The following is a 16,014-nucleotide window of genomic DNA, read 5'->3' as shown; positions in this document are numbered from 1 at the left end:
GATACGTGCAGAATCACTTTCTGCTCTTTCATCTGTTTCCATGGCATAACCCTATAAAAAATAAAAAGAATCTGACTACCCTTCTGATTTAGACAGTGTTGCTAGTAAAATATAAAACTAATCCGCAGCATACACATTACACTAGAACTCGAAACTTGACTTGCATTCTTACATACTGGTATCTGCTACTTGGAAAAGAAGAGAAATGAAAATCAAACAGGCCTGAAGAGAAAAATCCCACTAATATTCAATGCTCTCTGCAAATGTCAATCTGGATTAAAACTACTAAGGCAAGACCAGGGCTGGTTTTTTAGTTGATATCTGCTATGACTTATGATTTCTGATCCARTAAATCACACCAAAAATCAGTCAAGTCATTAGAACTGAGCATACTTTTCACTGACACCCAAGTGGCTAGCTACAGGGCCTTTCTTTAAACATTAATAAGCCTGAAGGAGACTTTCAGAAAAAAAAAATAATGTTTCAGAAAAGCTTAGGAATAAGCTGCCTTGTTGCAGTGCTGGAATTGGCAGTGGGGCAGAGGAATGGGAAGTATATAAATAGATCTTTGTTAAAAGACTAAACTGATCATGTAGCTGGTTTTTACTGTAGAAAAAGAGGGTAAAAACATCCCCACAGTACTTGGATAGCCTTGAAATTTTCAAAATTTCCTAAGGCTATGCTTGCAGCAAAGCTCATGTATGTTGCTAGGAAAACTTGTACAGTTCTGAAAGAAGRTTAACCTTTAAAAGGTGAAGAAGAAACAGAATACAACAGCTTTGTGCAGATTCAACRCTAAACTGGACAAGAAAACAGCCCATCTTAGTGCTTCCTTGGGAGGGAGATACAGCAGTATTGCACAAAGTTGTACCACACACTAAGAAACTGATACAAATGCTTTCTCTTTTTCACATTTTTTTTTTACTGCCACTGGATAAAGATAAGTGAATGATTATTCAATCATCTCATTTCCCTAAGGCACTGAAAGCTGTAGGTTGGAGGGTTTCGAAGGATTTGCAAGTACTTAGCAGTGCTCCCCAGGATCAGGACGAACAAGGAGGTTCCAGTGGCTGAGAGGCAGCACATCCATCCCCTGTGGTGGGTAACGCAACGCAGCAGCATAAAATAGTCCCACAGAATGGGCCAGGCCTGTGCTGCTTAAGATAAGTCTTCCAAGCTGCATTTCCTTAACCAGACCCTAACCTTAGCCAGACTCCAGGTAGGATGGCGGGCTACTCAAAACCCTTGTGCTTGCTATTGCCCTTGACAGCCCCACAGCTCCCATGACTTAACAGGAGGGCTCAACTTGAGGACTTAGTATTTTTTAAAAACACTTTGACTAATTGAGACTATGACTGTTTTTCCCTCAATAAAAATAASGAAGAGAAAGGCAGAGGTTCCAACATACTAAGGTAAAAATAAATGACTTCATACAGAAGAAGCCTCTTGCCCACTGCTGTAGCCTTTTGCCACTGTGCAGATCAGAAGCTTTTTTACAAAGCATCGTGTCACACTGGGTCTGGGATCTGCATCCAGAAAATATGCCTGTCAATTCTGAAAAGCTTTGTTTTGGATTTCCAAGTCAATATTAAGACTAAGGACCATTCAAAACTTCAGAAGATGAAATTCATTAAAAGTGAACATTGTTTTGTTTTCAGATTTTAAAAACAATTAAGCCCATGTTTAGCAAGATTTTTATGTCAAATGTAGCAATTAAAGCAGGTATGATCATTAACTTACAAACTGTAATATGCCAATAGAAAAATCAGATCAACTCTAACACCTGTATTAGAGATTACAGGATAACTTTATATGATTGAATTCATTTATGGCATTGCATTTAACAAAACAATGAACTATAAAGCAACACTAAAACATCAGATAGGGCTAGAAAGAGCCCTTCCTGCTACTTTTAGCTCAGGACCACTGGGCAACTGCCACAAGGTTATACGAGTACAGCCTGCAGTACTGTATCCTATAACTGTCCATATGAACTTCTAAATTCAGTAAGTTGAATTAATGCTTTGTCCTGAAAACTTTGTATGTAAAAAACACAGCAACATAAAATTGCAGCTATCAATCCAATGTATGAAATGACACTTCATTTTTATTACTTGTTTACCAGCCTTCTAATCTTCAGCTTACAGTGACAGTTATTACAGATACTTGCGTATTAGTAATAATGTATCTGATAAATTACCCACTACATATACAGCTTTCTGAACAAGTGAAATAGATCTAATGAAAATTAAATGACTACTCTTAAATAACCCTAAACAAATATCTCAGTGGTCTGATTTCTTTGGAATGAAATTTTAAATGACAAACTCCTTTGATATCATCTTTAATGTCTTGGTAGAAGCTGAGAGACTTTCTGAAGGGGCCATCATGTGGCCTTCAGCAGCTGACCAACATTTAATTTCCCTAATAAAATGGGTCTAGAAACAGCAATACTGTATTTGCTCCTGCCTAGACCAAACTACCTAAACAACAAACCCAGTAACTCTACCTCACTGAGCTTCTCAGGAGTTGACAATGAAAGCTTTTATACTCAAAAAGCAATTACAAGTACTTTCATATACTGTGCGGATGATTTCTAGCTGCCTTCTAGTTCCCTCTATACCATCCTGTCACTGGAGAATGAGTGACATTCAAAGTCTTCATTAGAGCAGTAAGATAAATCTGCGTCAATCACCCTCCTGACAGACAGAAACCTCGTGCAGAACTGGAACCACGAAGGTCTGCTTCATCAAAGGAGACAGACCATGGGCTGCCTTAATGACTGCAGCTACACACACCAGCACAACATGAATATAAGGTCATTTTACTGTTTCAAAGCTGCTAAGAACACTCTTGAAGGGGTAACTTAAGCTCTACTGGAGCAGCCACTGAGCTCTTCAACATTTTCCAAGTAGTCCCCAAACCTTTTAAACTGTCCTTGCTTACCATAAATCCTGCGAGGTCACGCACTCAACTTGCTGTCTCACAATGAGAAGTTACACTCTCTTCGTATTAGTCATCCATGAATTCTTACTCTTAATCTTCTAGTTACATTAACTTCCAACCCTTCAATATCAAGAAGCTGGAGGCTTCTCTTTGCTTGTTGTGGATCACTTCAAGAGGCTTACATGTACAAGGGTCTGACTCATGCACACTGGACAGGTTCCACTGATAGGCAAGCAGCCTGTTATGGGTTGGTACAGAGCTAGCTGCTCCTGAGACCAGAGTACTCAAAACAGAGTACTGAAAACAGAGTWAGTTTTTCAGCCTTAGTCAAGAGAAACAGAGTGACTATGGCCATCAGTAATCAGTGGCAATACATGCAGGGATGCATTTAAAATGCAGGAATTGCTTTAAAAACATTGGAAGCCCAATGTCAAAACATGTCAAATGGTGGTCAGTGATTTAATCCAGTCTGCCAGAGCATCCCACATGAATAAGAGGAAATGCTGCAGCTTGCTGCAGCTGTCATTTCAGCYTTTTACACCCAGCCTTTTTCTGTGTCTTTCTGCATGTTCTTGCCAGCAACCTACAGGGAATGACTGACACATGGATCCCACTAAGGAACACCAGTCAACCTGAAACCTGACAGATATACCCCTAAATCTTGTCTTCAGGTGGCTAACCACATGTCACATTGCAATTTGACAGATGCTCAGCCAAGGGATGAAGGGATCCTAGTGCCAGCTGAGGTTCCTAGTGGATGACTTCAACATATACAAGACAGAAAAGGCTGCCAACAATCAAGGATATCACAGTCATTTTGAAATGCTGAGCTTCACAGTTGTGTTAACTAGCTGATGGGAATATGCCTGAGCAGAAGTAGAAAACAKCACCACTGTTGGCCATATCAGAGCAGCTGAGACATTAACTGCTTCTGCCCTACAGAACACCTACGTGACGCTTTGTAGTATCGCTCCTTAGGAATGCTGCTCCAAAATATGCAGACACAGGAGCTTTACAAGGTCCAGGGATGAGGAACGTGTTCTGTGGACAGGCTTGCATACTGCTAGAGTTGCTCCAGGAGTGAAGAGAGCTGTAACCTCGGCACATGTGTCCTGTGCACCTAATTTGACCATGGAATTCACACGCATGTAGACAAGAGATCAAGCAACACATTGACCTTGTTTTCCAATAATCATAGACTAAATGGTTGCAAAATTCAGGATCATCTAACTGGAAGAAAGACGAACTGTACATGAAGCACAAAAAAAAAAAACCCATAACAAAAAGCAAGTGACTAAGTTACCAGCATCTTTCTTATCAGAATTAAAAATATAGTATTCCTGTATCATCATTTAATATATCTGCAGAACTAGAATTTCCAAGTAGTCATAAGGACAAAAGAGAAGGCAGCTAACTCTAAGTTTACAGTATCATTTAAATCAAGTTAGMCAATCTGTGTGGAAGCCATACAGCAGGGCTTGCCATAATTTGACATTCTAATGCAATGGTGGTCAGTCTTCAAAACAGAACTGTTGGCAGCATTTCACAGATATTCATATAAAAGGAAAAGGTTTATATTATATCTCTTACCTATCAGACCTTTCTCAAGAGTAAAGGTTTTGTTGGTAAACATGCATTCGAATGCCACAATATGGAAAACTTTGTTCACTGTGTTGTGAGTTCCAACAATTCGGATGTACCTATGGAAAAAAGATAAGTAGAAGTTATTTTTAACTTTTTTTATATTTATATTAATCTGTATATTAATATTTCTAACTGGGAAAATTCTGTGTACTGAAATATAAATGATTTGGTGGAACTGTATTGTGCAGAGCTGTAAGAATTAAATAGCTATATTTAAARAGAAATACAAATATCACAACAGAAATTGCATCTGTTCAGGATACGGCTCCAGTAGAGTTTATGGGAAAAGTAGTAAATGTRAGAGCTGTGAAATTTATTGTGATCTTTTAACACTTAATTTGATGACAGAAACAAAATGAGGGACCCTCCAGCTCAGAAATGGACTTAGTGCAAATGTGCGCTCAAAACAGAAAAGCATTTCGAATTTGCAAATAGCTTCCTGAAGCTAACTTGTAGTTATAGATGAAAGAGAGAGAAGAAGAAGAAGAAGAAGAAGAAAAAAAAAAAAAAAAAGCAAAAAAGCAAGTCACTACATACACGTACAAGCTCATTACCAATTCCTTCCACTACTACTGGAGAATTTATACACCCAAAACAAAACAGAATCCAATAAACCAACAAGCTGCAATGGATGCACTGGATGCACAAGATGTCTAGCTTTGTTGCTATATCTTTTATTAATTACCAAAAAATAAAAATTAAATTAAATTAAAAAAAGAAAAAGAAAGTATTTTAGAAGTCAGATGTTGCTAAACAAAGCTACCTTTAGGTTATCTTCCTAGTTATAAAGCTTGAACTTTTAAACTTTAATGCAAAATCAAATAAAGCCACTCTTGAACAGTGAGAACTGTTCATTCTTTATATTACTTTAGAGGCTTCACACTCTAATAAGCAGACCTTAATCTTGACTCAGTCTGCTCCCTGCGTTTTCTGAAGGCATCTGACAGCTCTTACCATATTATTTTGGAAAAGCCTCAAAGGTGCATTGTACTCTGTCTCAAAGCTAAACAACACTGGAAACTGCCTTGAACAAATAACAATACTCCAGATGATGAGTTACCTGTATTACAGAAAGTTGTATATTAAGTTAAATAATTTCAATTAAGAAATATCAAAATATATGAGTCTTCAGCAACATCTTTTGTACGTTATATAAAGCAATCTTTCATTTATGCAGTATAATTATAATTCAAACCTAATGGCTATTCACTAATGCAGCAATTTTGTCTTACATTCTTCAACATATCCAGTTAAAAAGATTAACTGATTTTAATCACCAAGCCTAGAAATTATCTTGCAGCATTTTTAAGTCCAAGAGGTTGGCAAGCTTAAGAGACACAATAGTTTTGACTCAGGCAAGAAAGATGTATTGACTGAATTAGGAGGGTTGCACWAAATACACTCTAGATTAATTAACTGCGCATTACTAATATACTTTGAGAAGCTTCTGTTTGCCTTAAAGAATTTGGAAAATAAAACTGTTAATAGTTCCTTATCTCAGTACATTGTATCACTATGCCTCACATGCATATAATATACATGTGCATATGTGCCTGCATGTGTATCTCAATACCAAGGGGGTGAGAAAATAAACCCAAAATTTGAAAAATCTGCCTGGAAAAAAACATCTTGGTTCTGTGTGAATGAACACACACATTTAGGTTAAATAGTGTATTTCCCACTATTTAACAAAATTCTCTGTCAGCAGGTAGAAGGGGACATGATTTACTATTTTTTATGCAATATCTTGAATAGTAGTTGACTGCTTCACATTGGTGGCAATACGAAATTTGTAGTAAGGTTAAACAAAATTTTATTCATCAAAATGATTATATATACAAATTAATCTTTAAACAACACTAATATTTTTGCAATAGAGAAATTACTGATAGGACAAAATCCATTTTTCCTTAAATTCAGTGTATATATTTTATCTTTTCTTTATTCTGTTTATTTTCTTTATTCATACACATGTCACTCATACACAACTGAGCAAAAGTACTTTACATTAGAGTTGAGAAAGAACTTTTATGTTAATATGACAAGTTTTGCATTCCCTCATACTAAACAAGTCAAAATCTATTTTCTTAGGGCATCTCATGTCTGCTTCAGGGCTCACATTCCCCTAACAGAAACAAGAACAGATTCTGCAGAACTTGGGTGCGCTCTCATTTGCTGGTTTAATCTTGATTCTTTGTGATAGTTAAGAGTAAAGGCCAAACTTTACATTGCTTTGCCTTTCATCTGTTCAAGCACTGAGGAAAATAATCTTTAATTTTTAAAAAGTCGTCTTTATCTCTCTTCATCTTGAAGAGGGGTGGCCAAATCATACCTCCCTTATTACATGCTTGTAGTTCTTGCAGTCCTTTGAATCAGAGAAAAAAAAAAAAAAAACACAAAAACAAAAACCACACACACACACAAAAGCAAGGAAACAAACCAAGGACAATATTTTTAACAGTTGACATCCAAAAGACAGGTTTTTCATACCATTTAAATCATCACAAATGATTTGATTATCTTGGATAGCCGCATGGAGTCCTCCTCCTACATGCACTTCTATCTGGCAACTCAGCTGTTAACTAAGGACCCTGAACGAACTACCTTGTGTCTGCCGAGGTCTCAGTTTTCATTACGACAATACGGTAGAAGAAAGTTATTTTCTTCAATTAGAGGGGAACAGCGACTTCCACTGGAAAGCAGCCGAATCTTAAACTATTAATATTTGAACAAACTGTCTCGACTGATTAATTAGATAGCCACACTGCAATGCCCTCRTTTATTCCCCCAGTAATTCTTCACCTTTACATGAAACTATTATTTGAACACTCTGTCATGGCTACAAATATTCCTATTATATTCCTAAATGGCTACATGGTGCTTTACTTCTGCTGTTTCTGTTTGTTCAGCTGACTCATTTAGTTCAGATAACAGCTGCTGGTGAGGACAGCACTGAATCAACCAGGGATACTCTGGAGAACTCCAAATATCACAGCTCAGTCAGTTGCATCAGGCAAGGACCTGGGACATATGTGCCAAAGCAGAAAAACATACAAACTCCTGGGTTATTTTTAATTCTTCTTAAAACAGCACTACTAAAATACAGACCATCTCTGAAATAGATTAGACATAGATTCTAACCCTGTAGGAATACTGAGACAGAAGACTAGAGAAAAGCAGAGCTAAAGGAAATCAGCAGGTAYTTCACAACAATATTGTAAGTAATTTAGTACCAGTGCAACCCAGAACAGCAAAAGCGAACTAATACAGAGCTAGAATGCAACAGGTGCAAATTTTACTCTTAAGAACTTGGCATTTTCTTTCTAATTCATGGAGCATTTTATTAACACTACTTTCTTTATATGTTCCATAAGCACTTTGAAACCATCACCATTCATAGTCTGATTATCAGCCCAGGGAGGCACGAGTTACAGCTCAGCACACAAGGGAATTAGAAGACATTCTGTTTGTCTTCTTAGTGAAAAAGGGAACCGAGTCACTCAGAGCCACCTAAGCCACATTTACTGACAGCTCAGTCAAACGCACAACTGCTCAGACCCGATCAGCTGAATCAACAGTCAGGGCAAAAGAATAAAAAGGGTGAGGAGGAAGAAAGAAGCCTTGTCAGAATTAAATCATAGGCAAAGGCAGTGTGCATTCCATGCCTTAAAAAAATGTAAAAATAAAAGTTAAAAGGCTCTCTGTCTTTTGACAGGAGAGTTTTCCTGCACAAAGACAAGAAAAYCTCTTTTAATATCTATTTTATGAAAAAAACAAACAAACAACAAACCACAAGCCCAACTGCTTGTATTTGGATATGGCTAGAACACAAATGCAAAACATCACTGGCTCAATGGATAATGTGTGAGTTGTTAAATGCTGAAGAGTGGACTAATCCTTATATTATGTGAAGTTTGCCTTATTTAAACATTTATGAAAAAGCTTTTAATATTAACATTCAAGTTACTCAGATGTGAAACAAAGATGGCTTTGCTGGTTCTTTGTTTTAAGATATAAGCTTATCTTATTAACCAAATCCTGTAAAAAAAMCACGTTGTACTAACCAGTGACTCACAGGCTACAAGAAACATCAAATTCTTTAAGAGTGGAGATTTTATGCGTGTAGGAGCAAAACCCCCACAACGTCACAACTAACGGCCTGTTCTCAACTAGCAGAATATCAGTCAAACCCTTTCCTCTAAGGCGACAAAGCTTCCCAGCCCCTTTCTTTTGTGTGGAAGAACTGCAACAAGTTACAAATTATACCTTTATAAAAAAGGTTATTATTATGATAGACTTGTTCAAGAGTCAAAATCCTGTAGCCACAAAGGTGCAAGAATTTTATTACTTGGTTTAACTTTTCATATTCATGCTGTGTCAATCTGTTACAGCTACATATACAGTAATTTCAATGACTACTTACTGAAAAAAAATCTATTAAATTCATAAAGTTCAATTTTTCAAGCCTTGGGTCATGGATGACAAACCCACACACAATTCAAGGGCAACTGCCAGCAGGGGATTTTATCTCTTAGCTACTGAACAGAAACCTCTGTTAACAACAGGCGCAGAATTTATATACAGCTGCATATAAGGCGTTASAAAATAAAACCTGACACAGGAGCACAACCTCTGCCATTTAATATCTGAAAGACTGTGGGAGTGTGTATATCTGCACAAACTTCAACTGTATCCATAGCACTCATAGTTTGCAATAAAAAGTGTTGCATTCTGCACATGACTACACTACTAACACTTGTTATATAAATTTTCATTTACAACAAGCACAAAATGACCCAGAAGTCACCCATAYGAACCTGTTATGCACTGCAATAGTCAGACAAGAGGGAAAACACTTTTGTAGTAAATTCYTCACAGCTAGACAATTTTTAAATATACAACTCAGCACTGAAGAGTCTAAAGGGTCATGAAAAATTTTTTATCCAGAAGCTACTTTCAGAAACTGCTATCAAAAATTAATGAGTGAAGCAAAATAATAATAGGAATAGCACATAAGCTAAACAACTAGTTTACCTGAAATTACAGTTTGTTACTCTGTCTAAATGAGAWATGTCAAACACACAGATGACAGGCACATTTTCAGGATGATGTCTTAAATACTGCTAAAAGAAGTTTATACAGAATTACATTCCAAATGATCTTCATTATATTTGTCAGCTTTGGAGATTAAGGCTCTACTTGGGTACTACCTTCATACAATAGGATGTTCTAGATCAAATAAAATGTGACACAGTTACATCTGAGAATTATGCCTTAAGAGACTACTCGGAAGACAATTTAGTGGACTGATCATCGAGAGACAAATTTATTATGCAAGAAATCAGCGTCTACATTGCTTACTTTATATGAAGAAATACTGAATCCTTACTGCAGTTTCTTCTTGCTTCTAAATCACCTGTACAAGGAAGTCACTGAATGCAAGGAAACCCCTCCCAACAACAAAAAAATTATTCCCTCAATTGCCTTTTTTTGTCACATATTTATATCACCAATACTAGCTGTCCAATTTCTTTTTGTTTAGATAAACCTTTTTTCCTTTTTTTTTTTTTTTTTGGTCAAAGGTATATGAGATTGTGGCTTCTGGATCAACCAATAGCAGATGTAYATGAGCTAAATAGCCATTCACAGTGGAAATGCAAAGTTTCAAAAGCCTACAGAGGTTGTTGGTGGTCAAAAAACTCCTTAGCAGATTATTTTTTAGGTTTGTTGACTTCACTGAAATATCATTACACGTATGCAAATAGAGTAACCTACAAACCCCTGGAAATATAAATCAGACACTACAAAAAGGAAGTCTAATGAGAAATAAGATACATGTTTTTTTAGATTGCACAAAAAACTGCTGATATAAACCATACCAGTGAAAATTCAAATAATTACTTCCACAATCAGGAAGCTATGTTTTATGAGAAAAATCTGACAAAATATCTATTAGTAAAATTGTCTGCTACACATTTATGGTTGCTACCTTAATTAATTGGTGTGTCTAATCTGAATTACTTACATGCTCTAGCATATTCAAGAACAGCTAATTATTTGGACTGAATAAATGACAAAATAAATATATTATTCATAAAATTGCATTTTTACTAGGAAAAAGACTACAAACAGACTTACACTAAGCTGTACCAAACAATCTCACATAGTTCCGAAGCAGTAAGACAGCAAAAGAAAAGTACTTTGGCTTCCAATATTTGAATACAGATACTAAAACCACTAGAAATTCAGGTTCTGGTTTATTTTAAAGCATTCTTCAGAATATTTAGGAAAAAGTGCTCTTTTAATACAGTCATGTTTTGCTTTCACCACTTCTCTCTCCTTCTCCATTTTTTCCTGTCATAAGTCCTAACTGCAGAACAGAACCATAAATGGTTCATCATATTCCTCTTGCTTGCTGCTTTAATAGAGAGGCAGGACAACTGTTTCAATACTTCAGAAAAAGACTTATCAAAATCGTACCAAGTCAACTGATTACAGTGGGTTGTAGTCCATGGAAAGACTATTATCGGGCCAARGCACTATACTGGATGCCATAAACCCTAGAAAATTTTATCATTTTGTTAAAATGTAATTTTTAGTCTCTACAASAGGGGGGGRAAAAAAAGCATCTGAAATGTCTATGAAATGCGCTACTAAAACTTGCAAATGGGTGAGCGGAYTTGCAGAGGAGGGAAGTCTTTAGTGAGGTAGGAAGTGAATTCAGGTCCCCTGCCTCTTTAACCGGTGCTTTAACCATCATTTCACATTCAGAATAACTAAAAAATAATAACCTGTTTTATATCTCCTAAAAATCCTAAATCAATCTGAAGGTAATGGAAGAACAGAATAAGTAGAAACCATCAATACACGAAAGATATTTCCAAACTAGGTTTCTTCTATTTCGTATGTAACAGAGTTCTCATCTTTCCAAAATGAACTAAACATGAAGCGAGCRGCAAACAGCTTTTTGAGTGATATTWATCCCTCAAAATAAAAATGCTACTGAAAATTAGCCATGAATTTGCATTCTGTTGAAACATATTTAGTAAATGATAAAAATTTACACATATCTGGAAATCACTTCGGTTTTGAGCATCTCTATGATTGGAACCTTATTTTGAGGCCAATCATTCTGCCCTGGAACATGAGTTTGCTGTTGATGCAACTCAGAAGCAGCAAGAGCGAACATCTTTACTGACAGATGCAATAACATCCAGGTGAAATAAACTAAAATTCTGCACATAATCTTGCATTAATGGTATGCCACCAAACATTTATTGAAAAGTTTCCACTATTTCCATAAGTGTATGCTGCTGATCCACACACGACTATCTGGTTTCAGAAGCACCTGCAACAGAGAGCCCAAGGAAGGAATCACCTATTGCCTCCAGACGCTAACAACGCACTCCCACTGGCAAACTGAGAAACCAGGACATCTTTATGCTCAGACAATCCTTCACCAAAACCACTGGACATTTCCAGGAAAACTAAAGAGTTGTAGATGATGCCACATTATCACCTCTCTACGAGGGATCTTGTAGGGGAAACGAAAGGGATCTCTTTTGGGGAAACAGAGTCATTGGTTATTTATACAATGCCTTCAGGTCACCGCAATTTAGAAGGACATGAACAATAAAATATACTGCAGTGAAGGGCACTATCACTGCCAATACTTCTTACAAGAGAACCATATTCCATCTTTGTACTAGAAACAATCCACCTTGAACTTCCAGGGTAAACCACATTTCAAACGCTTAATGACAGACCCCACAGAACACTGAAAGAACGTGAAAACGTCGGTACCTGCCTGCACTCCAATCTATCTAACAGCTGCAAGGTGAGTGTGGATTCTGCACTGACATCAGTTTTGTGGTCATCAAGAAAACCTAAAGCACTAACTTGCATCAACATAAGCAATGAATTTCAGACAAGAAATAATCTGCCRTAAGAAAGGACATTCTAGCACGAGGTCCTTTAAATATTTTGTTAAAATATCCAACAGATAACAGAGTACAATCAAATTAAAAATACAATGCTGTATCGATCTATCAAGGGAGAAATTATTAAAATTAATAATGTTTAACTACTGCTCAATACTAGAACTTTTCTCAAATCCATTTTCAGAAAAAGATTGTATCATTGTTTATTGAATGAAGCCAGAAAAAAATTAGAATAGAAATAGAGYATTACTTTTTAGGTAAATAAATATTTATTGCTAAGAAGATGCTGTTTCTAAATCCCTGAACAAGATAAACTGAAATGAAAGGAATTTGGAGGACGGCAGACGACTGAAGACAGAATTGCACTCAAACATCCCCCTCCTAGCTATTAAGAAGTGTCAAAAAGTTCAGCAACAATTTCAGAAAAGTAAAATAAAATCAGTGTATAAAAATTGTACTGAAAACATAGAGAAGTTGAAAATTGAAGGACTTGGAGTCAAATTATCACAGAATGAAATTTGATTAAATTATTTTAAATGAGCTACCTAAGATCCTATTATATAATAAGCATTCTTCTTTGCTMTAATGCTCTTCCTTGTTCAGTCAAAAGATTGAAAGATTGGTAGTACTCAGAAAGGACAAAAGCCTTGATCCCAGCTTAATACCATTACTGAAATTCTTTCCACTATTTATGAAGGCACTGAATGAGGCCCTGATTATCTTCAGTATTTCCCTTTATTAAACACTATTATGTCCAAGATGAAAATCACCCAAAGCTAGCTCTAAATACTATTTTTTTCCCCTCTACATAAAAAGTGTGAAGAGATTTTTAAATTCTCTGATCCATCTTACCATGATATCCCGATATATCATCTTTTAAACTTGGGTTCCAATTCTGTGTTTTTAACTTGACAGCAGCTGGAATAAGAATCTTGTTCACAGAACAGATCTCAGATCTTTCACTGAAATACCACTGTTGCAAAAACAAAAGCACAGATCTGTTCTAATAGAAAGTMATTTTCTTTCTCTTCTGTTGTCTTTTTAATAGGGTGAGGGGGGCGGAACATTCTTCATGTCTTCATGAACCAAAAAAATAAAAATAATAAAAAAGAAGCCTATCAGAAACCTACAGTGTTACATCTGTGTTTGAAGTGATGAGCTGATATATTCAGATACCCATTTACACAAAATCCACTCASGATACCCGACAGCCCTTTCTTGTTATTGCCTTGAATTTGGCAAATTCCCTTCCCAAAGTAGCTATGAGAACTCTCATACTCCCCAGGTCAATCATTATAATGAGGATGACTGTGAACCAAAGGCATCTGCTTGTACTCTTACCTTTTCAAAAAGATTTTTCCTTCTAAATAACATAATTCATGTCTCAAAACTGATATCAGTTCTCAGTGTTAAGGTACAAAGAAACCAACAATACAGGKGTATGAATCTAGACTCCCTAGACCTGGCCTTCATTAATGCAGCAATCCAATTTACCTCTACGTACTGTACTGTTTTAAGTCATTTACTTCATTTTATTAAGCTGATAATTTCAGCTTAGTACTAGATTGTTCTGATATGTGCTAACACAGAAACAGTCTATGTATTGTATCCTTATATATTAAGGAAATGTTTCAGGAGGCAGCTCTTCCTGGCCATTTAATGCTTTATTCCTAGCAGTGAATGATGTCAGTTATGACTAGAAGGCTATTAGCAGGCTAGCAGTATCTTTTCTTCAATAATATTATTATTCTCAGAATAATGAAATGAATCTCTACTTGGAAATAGAGGCAGTCAAAATTATTTATTGCTGTGTTTTCATTAACTAAAAAATTACAACAAATAGAGGACCATGGGTTATTTTCCTCCTTCTCAAGGTGAACCTTTGAAATTCAGAAATTCCTATCCTCCACGACACAGCTGCCATCCTTCTTAACCAGTGTGACAAGTGACACTTCATTTTCAGGACCCTTAACACARCTATTTCTCCTGTATCCTCGTTCCTTAGCTGTGTAAGGAAGGTTCCTACTAAGCCTTTCAACCCTCCTGGAACAGTCAATACCTTCAGAGTGCAACTGAACATATTTACAACACAACCTCCAAATTTAAGTTGAAATTAGTAACTCACTTATGTTCTTCTCACCACAAAATGTGCAAGAACCCTTCTATTTTCAGCAACTCCACTTTTACTACAAAACAAGGTAATTTTGAGATTGATTTATGTAGCGTACATCCTTCCATCGATATCCTATCTATCTCTTCCATGTGTGACCACAGTTTTCTTGACTTCCAGCAACTGCCCATGACTCAGCTACATTAACCTCAAATTTGGATTTACCATTTTTCCAGGTTATTTTGCATTCTTCAGACTCCCAGCTGTAACACTGCATGTGTTCTGAGATGCAACACACAACTTTGTGGGCCATTTAAATCACTTCTCTTATTTACCAGTTAACATCTTGCTCTTTATGTTGCTACTAAATCTCCTTGCAAACGTCTTGTAGTTTTGCATACAAATAAAGGGCAGTCCACAGAGTGGATTCTGAATTCTCTGCTGGTCATACTCACGGTATGATGTATAGTGAGACTCCAAATTTGCACTTCGCTCACACACTCAGGAATCCAGTGCTGTTTGCTAATTTTCCACAGATAAACAAGGATTTATTGGTTATATCTCAATAAAATTCTGCTCCAAAAAGTTTATCTAGCTAGAACATTGATAATAATTTGTTCAATATCTGAATCTATTTTCCATATATAACAGCAAACTTCATATATTAATCATGTAAAATTATTCCCAATCTGGGAAACGGAAAAAGGTAAACAAAATGGATAATGCCACATTTCTTATGCTAGTTGACTTTTACATATACTCAAAGAAAGTCGYTTTTCCTTTAGTGCAAGTAACATCAAGATTATTTTTATTAGATTTCCAGACAACCTTTTGTAGGAGTTTGCTTTTCAAGAAGTATTTTAGAATATTTTCAAAGGCGAAAAGAACGAAAAAGTACTCGGCTTCAATTTTCAAAATGTTCAACAAAAGCTTGTGAAAAAAGGCCTTTCAACAGAGCCAGTTACCTGTTTGGCACTGCATTAATCTGTTACATAGATGACAAAGGGGTATTACTATGTTGGGTAAAAAAAAAAAATCCTGCCCTACACAAAATGCAGCATCATTTTGAAAATACCTGATGAGGAAGGTATAGCCAATGATCATTTGTAGGAATTTCAAAAAATAATTCTATTATAAATTACTGATATAGAGTAGCATTTTTTGAAATGTTAAAACCTGTGCATATGCTTTTTGTTTCATAGCTACAGTTTCAGTTTTCAACACTCCACTACAAAGCATTAATACCCTACATACATAAGCTGAAACAACATTTACAATGAAGAAGTGAATTAGGAAAGTCTGTTATTCATAACTGCAAATGTAGAACATTGTAGCTGCATCTGTGCTATGACTCCAGCCATATATATAAATATA

General features: G+C 36.1%; 1 protein-coding gene across 2 annotated transcripts in view; it reads right to left on the bottom strand.

Annotated features, from left to right (window-relative positions):
- Positions 1-16,014, bottom strand: part of BTBD9 (BTB domain containing 9) — a 99,959-nt gene that overhangs the window by 36,319 nt on the left and 47,626 nt on the right. For both annotated transcript variants that reach the window (XM_026034043.1, XM_026034044.1), the window contains exon 8: positions 4,537-4,646. In XM_026034043.1, coding sequence (XP_025889828.1) covers positions 4,537-4,646 — 110 coding nt within the window. The remainder of the gene's footprint in view (positions 1-4,536; positions 4,647-16,014) is intronic.

This window comes from Nothoprocta perdicaria, unplaced genomic scaffold (genome assembly GCF_003342845.1).
Source record: "Nothoprocta perdicaria isolate Ctin4 unplaced genomic scaffold, notPer1 scaffold_139, whole genome shotgun sequence".
NCBI classification, from domain to species: Eukaryota; Metazoa; Chordata; class Aves; order Tinamiformes; family Tinamidae; genus Nothoprocta; species Nothoprocta perdicaria.
The sequence above is the reverse complement of the archived record's forward strand: the minus strand, read 5'-3'. Positions and strand labels throughout refer to the sequence as shown.